Below are 15956 nucleotides of genomic sequence, written 5' to 3'. Positions count from 1 at the left end.
TGCCCTCTTCAGTTTTCGTGGTGGCTGCTACTAGGAGTTTCAGCTAGAGTCCCCTCATATCCCTTCAGAGGCCTATTCTGACTTAGGTCTCTAGCTTGTCATAGAGATAGATGCCCCCACCCACAATTCCTCTTTTCTCTGCAGGCCTTCTCTGCTCCTGCCCCCGCCTTCCCCAGGTCTGGTCTCCACCCTTATTTCTCTCTGAGCTCCCTCTCTTACCTTATTCCCTCCCTTTAACCACTACTTCTGTCTATTCTATTTCCCCCTCTGAGTAAGATTTAAGCATCCTCCCTTGGGTCCAACTTGTTACTGATCTTCTTGGGGGTCTGTGCATTGTAGTGTGTGTATCCTGTACTATCTGGCTAAAATCCTCTTATATGTGAGTACATATCATGAGTGTCTTCTGAGTCTGTGCCCTGCCTACAAGACCTTCAGGGACAAAGATAGAACAGATGGAGCAGAGATTGCCTGGCCCAACCCAAGACCCAACCCATGGAAGAGTGCCAAACCCTGACACGATTAATGATACTATGCTATGCTTGCAGACAGGAGCCTGTCAGAGCTGTCCTCTGAGAGGCTCCACCCAGCAACAGTCTGAAGCAGATGCTGAGGCTCACAGCCAAACATTAGGTGAAGCATAGGGAGTCTAGTGGAAAAGTATGTGTGCAGGGGAGGGGAGGATAAAAGGACCTGGAGGTGACAATAGCTCCACAAGAAGAGCAGCAGAGCCAACCAACCAGGGCCCGGAGGGACCTGTGAAGTCCGAAGCACCAACCTAAGACCATGTGTAGCTTGGATCTAGGTCCCCTATATATATATATAGCCAATGAGCAGCTCAAGTTTCATGTGGGTTCACTAGTAAGGGGAGCATGGGTTGTCTCTGACTTGAACTCTGTTGCCTGCTTTTTGATCACTTCCCCCTGATGGGACTGCCTAACCCAGGCCACAGGGGAAGAGGAAGAACTCAGTCCTCATGAGATTTGATGAGCTGGGGTGGGCGGGTAGGGGGGCTCCCCTTTTCTGAGGAGTAGGAAAGGGGGATGGAGGAGGGAGGATGGGTCTGGGAGAAGAAGAGGGAAGGGTGTAGGACTGGGATGTAAAGTGAATGAATAAATTAATTAATAATAAATTAATTTTATTAAAACTAATAAATTAATTTAAAAAAAGAAGTATCTCCTCAACTTCTACCTGTTGAGGCCGCTCTCTCTTATCTGAGGTGTGCTTCAGGATAGCTAGCCCAAAGCTTTCAGCTGATTCTTCTTGTACATCTTTATAGAAATTCTGGGATGCATCCAGCTTTTTACATAACTTCTGGGCTTCCGAGATCCCATTTAGGTCATCAGGCAAACTCTTGAGTGCTGAGTGATCTCCTCAGTCCCTAAAACCATGAAATTTTATTGTTCGTATTTTATTGTTTGCTTCCATAAAGGTAGCATAATTATACATATTTTGGGCATGGAGGGTGGGGTCTTACTATGAACCCCTGGCTGGTCTTGAACTAGCTATGTAGACCAAACTGGTCTCTAACTCACAGAGATTCACTTGCCTGTTCCTCCAGAGATGCCACCATGCCTGACCTAACTAGTTATGTATTTTAAAGAAAAATGCTCTTTAGTATACTTAAAATATAGTCATTTAGTGATCCACACTTTAAAGGAATGAGACATTATTGGGAAACTGCCTATATCAAGTTACAGAAAAAAAAAAATTGCTAATTATCCTAAATGTTCCACTGTTCAAGATTCACATTCAGTACAAATAATCTCAGGGCAATTCACTGTTCTTGTACAGGAAATTTGCAGAAGTACACTAGCTGAGGAATACGATCTCTTCCACTGTTTCTCGGCCAGCCAGCCACATTTGAAAACTTCTGCTTCTCACTAAATTAGTGGTTATTTAGATCTCCTAGAATCACTAAAATCAGGTATCATTTTGAACAAAATTTCCTCTTTCTGTTCCCTAGAAACGACATATAAAACCCTAAGCATGAGAAAGTTCAGTTTGCCATTTATTTACAGTCTTTATCAAGCAAATAATATTCATATTTTGAATTATGCAAATAAGCATTTACATGATAAATCGTAATTGCTCTCAGACAGCTGTTTATAATTGGGTAAATGAGACACACTTTTAAATTGTCTAAATACATACTTACCCATGTTTACATATTTATACACTAGACTGTTAACTGTTCTGAATCAGCTGTTATCATCCATTGTGTCTTTACTCGGTTCAAGGGGAAAGAACTTTTTGAGTACAAATGACAAGACCCCATTGATCTTGCTCTGAGAGTCAAAGGATCGCCTTTTCTTTCAAAGGCTTGCTCTCTCTCTGATCTTTTCCTGTGGCATTCCACAGTACCTTAAGCAGGAAGTGGTTTTATACTGTCCTGTTGGGTGGGAAATTAATCCACATTTATCTTCGTACCTGATTAGATTCACTAGGGCAACACACAGATCTACTTCTTCATGATGCTGTGTTTTAACCACTGAAACAGTCTGGTTGCCTTATATTCAGTTGTTTGTTTGTTTCTTGAAACAGGGTTTCTGTCCTGACTGTTGTGGAACTCGCTCTGCAGACCAGGCTGGCCTTGAACTCAGAGATCCATCAGCCTCTGCCCACCTAATACAGAGATTAAAGGCATTTGCCAGCTCTGCTCAGCTCAGTAATTTATTTTTATACTAACAACCCCCTCTCAAGAATGAAGAACATTTTTTGAGACTAGGAAATATGTACAGAGCAGAGTATCTGAAGAGGCTTAAAAATATAGTAAGGAAGAGGAGAATTAACACATTTGAAATATTCAAGGAGCAACTCAGAGGAAAACGCCTTTGACCATAAGAATGATGTAGAACGAGTGTCCTGGGTTTTGAGGGCAGGCCAGCAGGGAGCTGACTTCTCACTGCAGAGCTGACTTTCCAGCCTCTGGAAAGCAGGCAGAAGGGGGGGGGGGGGGAAATGGTTCCTTTCAGTCCATTTGTATGTCTTCCAGGAAAAGCAGTGTGAGCAAAGACAGTCTTCCTCTTCTTAATTGTTCCCATTGGGGAGAAAAATCCTTCCCTGGAGCCCCTTTAATCTTATTGCATTTTCTTTGCTTTTCTAAAGCAATCGGTAATTGATCCTTTCTAATATTCTTATTTCTAATTCATATGAGTATTCTACTTCATATGCACTAAAGAGAAAGGACTTTACTACAAGATGTCCTGCGTGAATCAAGAGGATGTAAATGCTATTTCAGGGCTTCACACACCAGAAAGCGTACATCCTGAAACACAGAGATCCTGGGGCAGAGGGGTTTGGGGAGTGGTGACCTGAGGCAGCTGCAGAGGCACCTGACAGTGGAAACGTAGCTCTAGCTCCCCTTCTTGCTGAAGCCAGGTAAGAGCCTGGGTACAACTTTGCTACCCAAGAAACAAGGCCTAGAATTGAACACTTGAAAATGGAGGGTGTGGGCAGCATTGCTAGGTTTAAGAAATCTCTTCCAGAGGAGGCGTTTGTCTTATTGCTAGGGGAAGAAAAGCTGTTCTGGGCTCACAATGTAGGGAAAGCTTAAGTGGAAAGAACCATAGGCTAGAGAAATCTGAGTTCCCAGTGCTCCTGAAAAACTGGTGCAGTCATCCTCATTCTCTCTCTCTCTCTTATACACATTTTCGTGTGTGTGTGTGTGTGTGTGTGTGTTTCTGGAAAGGAAGGGCTAAGATAAATTTTTTTTTCAGTTATATGACTGATGAACCTAAACTTATCACAGGACAATATGAGAGTAAAACTCAATTTTTTCTTATATATCCCACTTTCCCAAATCCATTAGTATAATAACAATAATTACATAAATATCTATTTATATAATTAAAATTTATATAACAGTAATAACAGCACAATTAATAGGGTAAGGTTATACTGAGTGTGGGGAAGCCTGTGCCTGGCATTTTTCACAGTTCCTCATTAATAATCAGAACACCTGTATGAACTATTACCTCTACGTCATACGTAAAAAAACTAGTGTGATGTGCGACTTGAAGCAGGCCGTATTGTGTGACGCAGATTTTAAACCTGTGTCTAGTCCGTCTATGTGATTCCAAAATGTGTTGGATATTAGAAAGAAAACTCAGATTGCCTGGTCTAGGTTTGACTACATTAGTCTTAGTGCTAGTTCATTCCCCGTGTTCATGAGTTACATGAGTTATATTTGTGGATTACTACTCAAAATTCTACCTCAGGGGAGACTGGTATGCCAGTGATAATAAAGCCATGTGGGTGGCAGCCTCGTGGTGGGGATACAGGGGTTGTATATTTGTGTAATTCAATTGACTCTAGTCTAGTTAGTGCTCATCAGTCTCGTTAACAGGCTTCATTTTCTCCAAGAACGTGACAGCTGGCCACAGCAGCCAGCAAATGGACCTATTGATATTTTTGTTGTGTTTGGAAGAAAAAAAAATCGTCTGTGGATACAATGTAGCATGCAATGAGACAATTTTCTGTCCATCCTGATAGGACTCTGGGTGGCTCCAGATAGGTCTCTGTCAGCCTCCAGAATTGGCTGGAATCCCCTTGGGTGGTCTCCCAAACCCATTGTGCACGTGGGGCTTTCTGCCTGTTGACACTAGGGGATGTGCCCCACCTTCCCTTTGTTTCATCCCTGACTTAAGACTCATTTGTTCTCTGTGGCTTTTAACTGATTTTTCAATCTACGTTCATTGCTAAAGAGATTTAACTTTAAAACTGCACCTTCTAAAGGGGCTTCTGTGCCACCCAATTAGCATTGGAAGGGACTAAGCTGTTTGGAAACAAATACAACTGAGATCACGTGAAACCACACTCCGCTGGTCACTGAGATGCTCACAAAACCACCACGGGATTCCAAGGTACTAGCTGCCGTGCCCTGCACCGACTTTTAAGACATGCAGGCCCCAGGCCCCTCTGAGCAAAACCGCAAAGCCATCTCTCTGCTTCCCGGAGGGGAATGTGCTCCATAAATGTTCAGCATGCCTCTCCACTGCCTTCTCTTTCCTACCTTCCAGCTGGAAAGCCAGGCCAGGCTAGCTTTTCCAGGTCACCAGACTGCACAGGCGCCCACTCTCCTGCCTTCTCCTTCCCCTTCCAGTCACTCTGTCACCAGAACCTCCATTTACACAACTGCCTCACATCAGTTAGGAACACTACCCCTAGCCCATCCTCGGCTCCCCTAGGGACGGCCTTCTGATGAGACCATCAGATTTGCTCTGACTTTTCTAGGAGTTGAATAATAATAGTAATAAAAACCGCAGTAACAACAAAAACTGAATCATGGATAGGGAAACTTGAGTGCTTTTATTATTAGTCTATTAAACAAATTATTAAAATTCCTGGAACCAGAGTAGTGTTTATTTTATCCTTATAGAAAAAAACTAGAAGGACCAACTTAACAGGGAAGGCTTGCTGACGATGCCTTATGACTTCTGGGAGTTGTAACTTCGGGGCTGCTGCAGGCTTCTTTGATAGGAGACCATTTTGTAAAGTAATAAGAAATACAATGCCTAACTTCAGGCCCATGTCGTATTTGATTGTTTTCCTTCTAAAGTTGCTTTGGAGCTCAGTCCTCTGGCTTAACGGGAACAACCATTCAGCATAAAAGGTGGATTTATTAAAAGGAATGGCTAGTTCTCAGCAATCACTTTGCGCTGTGCTTCGGTAGTTCGGTCAAGAACAACACACTCTGACACAATCCCTGATACACAGGCATTTTCGCTACCCTTTTTTTGTGGCTCCGAAAGTCCTCATGAATGAGGTCAGGATTGAGAGTAGTTTTAGGAACACTGGAAATATCAATTACCAAATAAGCTGTCTGATCCTAAAGCAGAAGTATACTCTATTCTCTATACTCTATACTCTATTTTTCTCCCTTGACTCTCTAAGTCACCTGAGCTCTTGTGGAATCACCAACCCCAGAAATGAGAAATGGCTGAGATTTACCTCTTCAGCAGGTAAAAGCTCTTCCGTTTAAACAAGACATGATAGAGTAACCTTACAGAGGGCCTTGTCTGCTCCTTTTTGAAAATATTTCATAACTGTGTATGACTTTTAGAACAATCAATGAGTCTGTTCTCATTTCTTTTCTGTGTGTAATCATATTGTTGCTTCCTTTGTGGTGTTTACATTAAAAAAAAATAAGCTTTTGACTTTGTTCAAAAGTAACAAAGTCAAAACCAAAGAAGCATCTATAATGCAAATTGCTCAGGTCTACTCCTGCTTCCATTGACCAAAAGAACAATTATGTTTGTATTGCAGATCTAAACTGTGTATCTCCTGATGCTGCAGCCACCTGGGAACAGTGTGAGGGGCCATAGTCAAGTGAGCAATCAAGACACACTGCTCAAGATGAATGTGTCCATCACTGATCCTTATTACCCTTTTTTCATGGACACCATGGCAGAGAAAAGCTGGAAGGAGAATGGCTGAAAAACCCTAGGGGAGAAACCTAGAGTTAGTTAAGTTAAATGAGAACTCACCAAGAAAATGGAGTAGAAGAAAAAAAAAAACCACAAGGAACATTTTCTAAGTTTTCTAAGTGTTTTTTCATTCCTCAGGTTCCAGGTGACAAAGCAAAATGTGATTTTTTTTTTTTTTTGAGGCAGGGTTTCTCTGTGTAGCCTTGGCTGTCCAGAATGTCCGTGAGCTCACAGAGCTCTACCTGCCTCTGCCTCCCTGAGTGCTAGGATCACAGGCATGCATCACTGTGCCCAGCTAAAACGTTATGTCTTACAGATAACCCAGAAGTATTTAAGGAGGGAGCTGTTATACAGGCAACACATTCAGGAGAAAAAAACTCTAAGCTTTTATGTGTTTTTAATTAAAGCTCAAATCAATTCAGAAAATACAATTATATATTAATGATAAATTCATTATCTTAGAGGTAATAAAACTATTATTTTTTAAAGCCATCTGTAAAAACTCTTGTTTTACCAGATATAAAAACTGTATGAAATATATAGTACATATATTTTAGAATCTGGGAGAATATGCTTAGATCAAGTAATTTCTGAGTTATTTCCTAACTGGAATAAGTCCCATTTACAATTGTCTTAGGGGTGGTTTTGTTGTTGATGATGATAATGGAATTTTTATTTGTTTGTTGTGTTTTGTTTATTTATTTATTTCTTGGGTTCAAGGAAAGACAAACAAGAGCAATAATTTTCTCAAGGCGTTCTAAACACCTTTCTTCATCCCTGCCACTGATAAAGCTAAACCTGAAATGCTTGGCCTTTAGCCTTGTCATTTGTGTATTTGCCTGTGAGCTCTGGAGGCAGTTTCCATGGCAAGCTCCCCGTGCACAGAAGCAGGGTAAGTGGAATGTCTCTTCCAAGGAGCGACTTTTCACTGACAGTGATAAAGGCCAAGAGCCTCCTTCACACAAATGATTGAAAAACAGAACACGAAGGACATTTTTATTTTGTGTTGTTTCCTTTGTGTGCTGTGTGACTTCAGTGTAAACACCCATTTAATCATGAACACAAAGGCAGCCACCTTTGCTGGGCAAGAAATTCCCAGAGCTGTAGGAAAACAGATAGAGAGTTATTTTTGTTTTGTTTTGTTTTGTTTTCATTTTGCTGCTGGACATTTCTCCAGGCTGTCATTTTAGGTTCCTTTTGAACACTTTCTCACCTTACCTTGGATGAGGAAAATTATTTTTCCAAAGGACAATTTTAAAAAGTAAACTAAGTAGCACAACTAGAGAGAGTTTGAAAGCTAAAGTTTTTCTAATGTAGTTGATTTTTGGAAACATAAAAACTCAGGGAGAAAAGAGCAATGTCATGGGGAATCTTCTGCTTTCCTCCTCAGAGCCCATTGGATCAGACGGTGCCTGGAGTTTACAGTGAAGACTTACTCTCCTTTTACACACATACACCACTCTTCCTAACACTGTGTGTTAGAGAGGCCCCTTTTTATTTAGGTTCTCTTTATCCTCCAACCAATTTCTTCTTCAACTCTGGGACTACCACAGCCTGTTTGTCTTCAAGGCTCTCCTTAAGCTCCAATTCTTCTAGATAATCTATCCTGACTCAGGACTAGTTACAAGTGTGAGTACACAGTGAAGCATTCTCAAATGTTCAAAACCTAAAGTGACATTCTTATTAGTGCTGTCAAAATTAAATATTTGAATCATCTGAATTTATTTAAATATTTGTTAAAGATACACTTCTGTTTATATCTTTAACAAAGTACCTTTAACAAAAAAAAATGAAACAAAAATAAGAATTTTGGATCTAGACAAATAACATTTGGCATATTACTTCTCTACGTTATGTAATTATTTTGATTCTGACCAGGTCATAACAAATACTTTCATGCCACTGGAAGGCATGAAAAGATCAAAATAGTTATAAAAATAAACCAGTTTTAAAAATCAAAATTTTACTTGTTGGTTTTTTTAGGAAGTAGAGTACAGGAGTATTTAATTTAAAACAGTTTTAAATTTACAGAACCATTTTACATATATAGACATATATACACATACATTCATGCATAGTGTCTACTTAATCTACTAGATGAACATGAGAAAAAAAAAGAAACAGTTTCTCCCCCCAGACCTAAAACAATAGCAATAGAAAAGCCTTAATTTATATGACTTAACATAGAGCCTATCTTATCTTGTCACTTGATGTTAAGTAGTAAAATCTAATGCCAGTTTCAAAGATGGAGCAAACTCCCAGCCTATAGGTGGCCACTGCCTTTTGTCACCTGTTCATACGTCATCAACATGGCTAGGAAAGAACTGGAACCAGGCTGAGCACATGGCCAAGCAATAGATTAGCCATTCCTTCTCTCTTCTTTTCAGGGCTAGAAATTGAGCTTAGGACCTTAATACCCAAGACAATCAGTGTAACTGAACCACACCTCCAGCCCATGTCCACATTGATGCTTATCATCACCAGAATCACCTGTTAATCACCTGTTAATCACCTAAAGGTTTCCTACTTTCCATTGGCAGTAAGCATCATCAGGGATGAACATCTTTGGGCAAAGCATGAAAGGATGATTAATGTGGACGGCTTAAACACTCTCACCATACCAGACCCCAAGAATTAAAACTTAATCCAGTTAGGATGCACTAGACCCAACTGCAGGGGAACAAACCTTCACGGTTAAGTAACAATACTCACAAGCTGTGCCGCAGTGCAGACCGGAACACCAACCAACATTTGAAAACCTGGAAAGAGTGCCCCATAAGGGAGATGGTAACTTATAATTCTAAGAATTTTTGTGTGCAGGGGGTGAGGAGGGATACATAGAAATCTATTTTTACTATGCAAAACAATGATGGCTGTCTCCACTCTTCTCCTACTGGCCCAGTATCCAAATAATAGTTTACTCTCAAGTCTCTGAGATGGAAGAGACGGTGATGAAGAGAGCCCCTTCCTGAAAAGATTGCCCTCTCTTCTCCATTTTTTTTCAGAAGGCCTAGTTTGCATGGAACAACCTCCTTGGTTGTCATCGAGTGCCCCATCTGGGAAAAAGAATGGACGTAAAGTTTCAAAAATTGAACTGGGAAGAAGGGAGTGTTCAAGGATGTGTTTAAGCAGGGAGATTACCGGGCTCTGCATGACCAAGAGGTGTGGGATTTCCCAGGACAAACACCTGCACACAAGACCCCAGAAACACTGCTCTGAGGCCAAAGAATTCAAAGCCAGAAGTGTCATTAGTAAGTTCTCTCTCAGAACACAACTGTGCAGGTGTTTGTCCCTGGATGTATCTCTGTTTGGGTGCTAAATACTAAGAGTAAAAGCAAATATTTGATGCTGAAGAGCTCTTAAGAGCTGAAGCATGTCATTTACTTATTTCTACACATCAGTGTGGTCTTAGGATGTTAAATAGATTAAAAGGCTAAGAGAGGTCAGTCCTTCCAAGGAAGACTCTTGTCCTTTCCCTAACTTGGCTCTTCCCAAAATTATTAAATGCCCTGCACTAGTACTCTAGAGCGTCCTTCACAAACTGAAAGGCTGACACGTCCACTCCTAGAATGTCCTGTACAGGGTGGAATCAGAGTCTCCTCAGAGCACATCCTAATATAGATGGGACAGAGAGAGTTTGAGCTGAAGGAGATTCTCAAAGTGCGAGTCTGAGAAATCAGCATATCTCCTAGTCTTGGGAGGGAGGAGGAGAAGGTGCTGAGGGAGGAGGCAGAGAGAGAGAGAGAGAACCTCAAGAGTGACTACAGGCAGAGCTAGGGTGCCCAGGGGTTTCCAGGCCTCAGCTGTCTCACCTGGCCTGGCCTCCAAGTTCAGGGGGGGTCTTGGAATCTATACTAAGGCTTCCCTAGAACCCTACCGTCTCCTGCCAACCTCTGGCTCCTGCCTGGGTCTTCATCGCAGAGAGGTCCTCACAGTGATTTCAGTTTAATCTTATTTAAAAAGACATAACTAATAAATCTATTGCCAGGGCCACAGAAAGACGGCCAGCAGAGTCGATCGATCTCCCAATCCCATTGAAAACCATGACAACACCGGACAAGGTCCGATTTATCCCAGCGAGCTAAAGCGCATTGTGAGCAGACGTCAATCACGCATTATTCCTGACTGAACGAATGCAGAATCTTTGCTGGAACAAATGCTTCCTACAGGTCCGGGCGTCCCAGCTCCATTTCCCCTTTGTTTGCAGCCTAGCAGTTGGCCTGTAGTGGGCTAGCCTCCGCCCGACCACCCAGCGAGCGGTGCAGCCAGGCACCGCAGGCACGCTTGGTAGGACCGCAGCTGGGTAGGGCGGACAGGCTGGGTGGAGCCGAGGGCGCCAGGTTTTTGTCAGGTTCGAACTCAGCCCCAGCGGAGACAGGTTTTGGGGTGCGGCAGCCCAAACGCAGCTCTCATCCCTAAAATTTAGAAAGCAGATAGCTAAGCACTAGCTGGAAGGAAAGAGACCTCACTGCGGCTCTAGACTGAAGCCTGAGCAAGGCTGGGGCAACAGAACGCGCCCCCTTCTACGGGACCCCGCCTGTTCCAGGAGCCTTCCGTGAGGACGGTTCATCTGTGTGGCCTTGGGGAGTAAAGGATCTGGGAGGAATCTCCTGCCCGGCTCCTGAGTTTTGGGCAAGCCTGGTGCTAATTCTGCCTATCCGCCCATTCTGAAGCCAGGCCGGGCACCTGGGCTGTGGTCTGCTTCACCGCCAGCAGCGGGCCCCACAGATTGCCCCCTCCTCTGCTGCTAGCTCGGAAACCGGTACTGACTTGGGGGGCTGAAGGGCAGGGAGGACGCCAGAGTAACCCAGAGTAACGGCAGAGTGATACCAAGGAAGACTGAACGCTTTGGTAGGCCGCCCGAGAAAACGCTGCCGTGGTCCTCGAACGCAGGAGCTCGGCCACAAAGGCCCAGACTCAGGATCCACAGAGGACAGGAAGGGATGGACGTTTCGGAACCTGGGTGTTTGCTGCCTCCGTTTAGTCGGCCTTGGAGAGACAGGCACGGGCCCCGGGCTCCGCCACCCTCTCCCAACCCTTTCAGACTGTGGGGGGGGGGGGGGTTGTGAGGAGGCTCCTGCAAAACCTGTGCCAAACCCGGACAGCCAGAAAGACCGGGCCACCCTCTGCCCTCCAAGAGGTGCTACAGCGGTCGGGGAAAGGGGTGGGGAAGGGGAGCAAGCGCGCCAGTTCCACACAGTGTTGTAAATCATTTTCCAAACAATCAGGAGAAATCACCATTCCAGAAAACAAGCTCCGGATTAAAACAAACAGGGGCTAAGCCGCCCCACCCTTCTTCCCAGCCCCACCACCCCACCCAGGCCCCACAGCAGCCCGAGAGGAGGAGGAAGTTGGGGCTCGTTTGGGAGGACCGTGGTCACTGTTCGCCACCCAAGATGTTATTCACTGCCAACAATCCCCATTATCTGTCCCCACTCCGGTCTGATCAGACAATCGCTAATGCCGAGGGCTGCTTCCTGCGACCTCTGGGAGGTGACGGTGCAAAGGGGCGGGGGCCGGGCGGGGCGGGGCGGGAAAGGACAGGGCACTTTCCGGACTTGCCCCGGCTCCTCCAGCACTCATTCGGGTACTTAACGCCCTAGACACCAGGACCTCGGCTTTCACAGCCCACTGAGTGGCGGGGGGTGGGGGGCTGTTTATATAAGTCGGGGTTCCTCCGCCAAGGCGCCGGCACCCCTGAAGCCAGCGCATGGCGAGAGCCTCCCGTTCCCACCCTTAGGAGCGGGGTCGGCAGCCACCCTCGGCTTCCCAGCCTGCCCCGTCCCCCTCTCCGTCCCCTCCGCGGCCATGGCCACCCCGGGACGCCTGGGCTTCACGGTGCGCAGCCTACTGAACTTACCTGAGCAGGACGCGCAGCCCCGGGGGCGGAGCGAGCCGCCGAGCCGTGCGCCTCGGCCCACCGCCTGGCTGGAGCCGGAGCGCAGCCGCTACCCCTGTGAGTGAGCCCGGACCGCTGCGGGGCGGAGGGGGGAGAGGGGAGCCCCCGGGGGGTTCGGGGCCAGGGCGTGGAGGCCCTAACCCAGAGTCAGGCTTCCCCGGCTTTAGCAAGCGCGAAGCCCTGCGGTCCTCACTCCCCGGGTGGGCGTCCGGGTCCGCGCTTGCTGAGAGCGGACAGATCCCTGCACACCGACTGCCGCGGACGTTAGGAGCCTTCGGCGTCTTGAGCTCCCTAAGGGTCGGAGTATTTGAGGGTTTAAAATACCTCCTTCCCGTATCCCAGGGCTTTGGAAACGGTCAGAATAGAGGTGGCCTATGTCGGTGACCCACCTTGCGGGGCATCTGGTCTGCCAGCTCAGCTTCCGGGACAGCATCTCGGTCCTGGTGATGACTGTTCGCAGGACGGATGGGGTCCTAGAGGGCAGGGGACAGGTATCCAGACGTGAGCCTAGCAAAGGACGTTGCTCTCAAAGCCCAGAGCCGGGGGATGGGGCTGGGGGCGGGTGGAAGGCAGGCCCAGCCCCCCCCCCCCCCCCCCCCCCCCAGAGGCCGACCCCTCACCAGGCTCTGCTCTGTGGTTCCTAGCCTCCGACGAGGGCGGCCTGGAGAGCAGCCCCGCGGACTCGTCGCGGCTGCCTTCCCCAGGGCCCGCGTCCCCGGGCTCCGACGCGGAGAGGAGGAGGAAGCGGCGGGTGCTGTTCTCCAAGGCGCAGACCCTGGAGCTGGAGCGGCGTTTCCGGCAGCAGCGCTACCTGTCGGCGCCGGAGCGCGAGCAGCTGGCTCGGCTGCTGCGCCTCACGCCCACGCAGGTCAAGATCTGGTTCCAGAACCATCGCTACAAGCTGAAGCGCGGCCGGGCGCCGGGGGTCGCCGAGTCGTCCGACGTGGCGGCGCCAGCTGATCCGCTCGCAGCTCCCGGCCTGCTGAGCCGCGTGGTGGTGCCCGTGCTGATGCCCGACGGGCCGCCGAGCAGGGGTGAGGGGACGGCTGGGCTGGCCCAGGACAAGCGCGGCGGACGCCTGGCCACCTCGTGCCTGCTGCCCAGCTACGCCGCCTTCGGGCCGGGCTCGACGCTGGGGCTCTTCCCTGCCTGCCAGCACTTAGCGCCCCCCACTCTGGTCTCCTGGAACTGGTGAGGCTGCCGCCGGGAGCCCGGAGCCAGCCTGGATTGGGGCCCTGCCGCGGGCCCGGAGCGAGCAGGCGGTCCTCTCGGGACTCTCAGGAGTCCTTCCTGCGCCCTGCGCCCTGCGCCCTGCGCCCCTGGCTTTCCCTAACCAGCATTTGCAAAGACTCGCGCAGGGGACTCTCTCCAAGACTCCCTCCCGGTTGTTCCCCCACCGCAGATCCCAGAGCTAGATTTTATTTCTTGAGCCTTATTTGTATATTTTTTTAATAGCGAGCTGTATGAAGCGACTTATTTTTTAAAAAAAGAAATAGAGTGTTCTTCGCCTTGATTTGTGGTGCTAGAATATAATGCTGGGGGTTGGGTTCCTGGCGCTCTCGCCACTAAAGGAATGGGCACTGGTTTCCTGTGACCGAGCTGGGGAACCCGTGGTGGACTCCTGGCCGTTTACGCTGAGGCTCACCACCCGTTGGTTAGGTGGTAGATCGGAATGAAGTCCCGGCAAAGCTTTGGGAAGGAAAGGGAGCTGAGGGAGGCGACTGAGGCGAATCTGGGTGGCCTCTCTGCGGAGTGAAGCTGGTGCTTCTTTAGGCTCTGGTTCAAACGCTAAAAGTGAATACTGCCTGGCAAACACGGTCCTGAGCTCAAGGCTGTTGCTAAAGCTTGGGGACAGAGGAGCTGGGAACCAAGGAACTTGGGACCTACAGTTAACCTCCTGTCATTTTTCTGCCTACTCCACCAAGCAGTACCTGGCAGTGACAGGATGGGGAGGGTAGTGAAGAAATGAAAAGGTCACAGGAGTGGCTGGGGCTGGGTACTACTTCCAGCCAACCCTAAGGAAAGAGGACTACCTTGGAGATTAGGTAAGGCTGTGTTGGGGGGCGACCAGCTACTGAGAGCCCTGTTCCCAGAGCGAAGGTGAAGGGATCACCTTCCCATTCCAGGCCTCGGTTTGCACCTGCTCTTTGCCTGAGCATGTAGGGAAGGAGGACCACCAGTGCAGGAAGACCCGGACCTTATTTCTGGGGACCCACCCCAGGAGGAGGGGTGCCCAGCAGGTCCAGAAACAGGCAGAAGGCCCCTGATGAGGTCTGAAGAACAGCCATTGGGCTAGACAGGGGTCCTAGCTTTCTTACCCAAGGAGGAAGAAGAGTAACAGGCAAGGCTGTCACCTGGGATGGGGGAGGGTGGCCGGTGCTTGGGGTCTCAGCTGCCTGCCACCTTGTCTTCCATATGGATGTGGCTATCTTGGAAGAATCTCCATCCTTAAACCTCCTTTTGTGTTAGATACTGAAAAAGGCATTGTCAGGCCTAAAAAGGACCTAGACAAAATCCGCACTGTTTCAATTCAGAACTCTGTTTAATCAGTCTCCGGAAACAATACAGTGGGTGTTAGGCGGGACAATGGTATCTTTTAAAACCTTGTGGCCTTCAGGAAGACAAAGGGCTTGAATTTTATGGGCTTACAACTTCAGTTAGAACAGTGCCAGTGTGCGTGGGAGATTATCAAATTTGTATCATAAAACCCCTTTCTAACAAACGATTGGTGGGGAGGGAGCCCCGATGTTGTAAGACATATATTGGGACCTGCAGGAGCTTCTCTGCTGGACTTGGCAAAGCAGATGTGAACTGAAAAGAGGAAGGGATTTCTGAGGAAGGTCTGAGTTGGCTCTTCCATGTTCCTCCCTCATGAACAGCGGCCTGGGGTTGGGGGGAAGCACAACTTCTTTCCTTGGATGGTGACTGCAAGGAGCTCCTCAGTATCCTTAGGAGAAAGTTAAGAAGAGAAAGAGGGCCCTGCCTGTTCAGCAGATCTTGGGATGTGTGACGTGGAAAGGACCTGTACATGTGAGGTCTCCAGAACAACAGTGATCCAGTCTGTAGAGAGACTGTCCTAGCAGGGAGGGTTTAGGGGAAAGTGTATTCACAGTCAAATGGTGAGCCAAACTAGAGCCATGTGGTCAGAGTCACAGCAAGATGCCCCATGAGCCAGCTGTGCCTTGGCAGGGAGGGGGTCGTGGCACCAGAAGCCACAATATACAAGCTGTTGGTCTTTCTCTGCATTCTTTTACCATTGGCTGGAAAGCCCTTCCTTTGGAAAGAGAAGGCCTCACAGGAAAGAGCAAAATGCACTCACACCGCACTGATTCATTTTAGAGACTCAGGCTGGCATCTATGTTATTCTGACCATACTCGTGATAAGATAGAAAAGTGCCCATTTCCTTTGTGACCCTAAAGGTGAATCTTAAGTTCTGACAAAAGCTGAACCCAACGGCTTGTGAAAACAGCCGCGAAAACAGTCAGGGCTCTCTCCCCACCACCAGTGATACTAGGTAAATTCACACTCAGAATCCATGTGGTGAAATTTGCAGGTACATTCACAGCTGATGTGACAGAAACCTTACACACACACACACACACACACACACACACACACACACACACACACA

At 47.5% G+C, this 15956-nt stretch overlaps 1 protein-coding gene across 1 annotated transcript; it reads left to right on the top strand.

The window, feature by feature from the left end:
* Positions 1-12090: 12090 nt before the first annotated feature.
* Nkx2-8 (NK2 homeobox 8) lies at positions 12091-13807 on the top strand. The gene is made up of 2 exons (XM_055608723.1): positions 12091-12381; positions 12969-13807. Exons 1-2 carry the CDS (start codon positions 12234-12236, stop codon positions 13517-13519), a joined length of 699 nt encoding a protein of 232 aa, XP_055464698.1. The 5' UTR covers positions 12091-12233; the 3' UTR covers positions 13520-13807.
* Positions 13808-15956: the final 2149 nt, after the last annotated feature.

The sequence above is a fragment of the Psammomys obesus genome, unplaced genomic scaffold (assembly GCF_907164565.1).
Source record: "Psammomys obesus unplaced genomic scaffold, mPsaObe1.curated_primary_1811, whole genome shotgun sequence".
NCBI lineage: Eukaryota > Metazoa > Chordata > Mammalia > Rodentia > Muridae > Psammomys > Psammomys obesus.
The sequence above is the reverse complement of the archived record's forward strand: the minus strand, read 5'-3'. Positions and strand labels throughout refer to the sequence as shown.

Coding starts and splice junctions, on each gene's coding strand:
- Nkx2-8 (XM_055608723.1), top strand. CDS start 12,234: ATGGCCACCCCGGGACGCCTGGGCTTCACGGTGCGCAGCCTACTGAAC. Junction 12,382..12,968: donor GGAGCGCAGCCGCTACCCCT/GTGAGTGAGCCC, acceptor TGTGGTTCCTAG/CCTCCGACGAGGGCGGCCTG.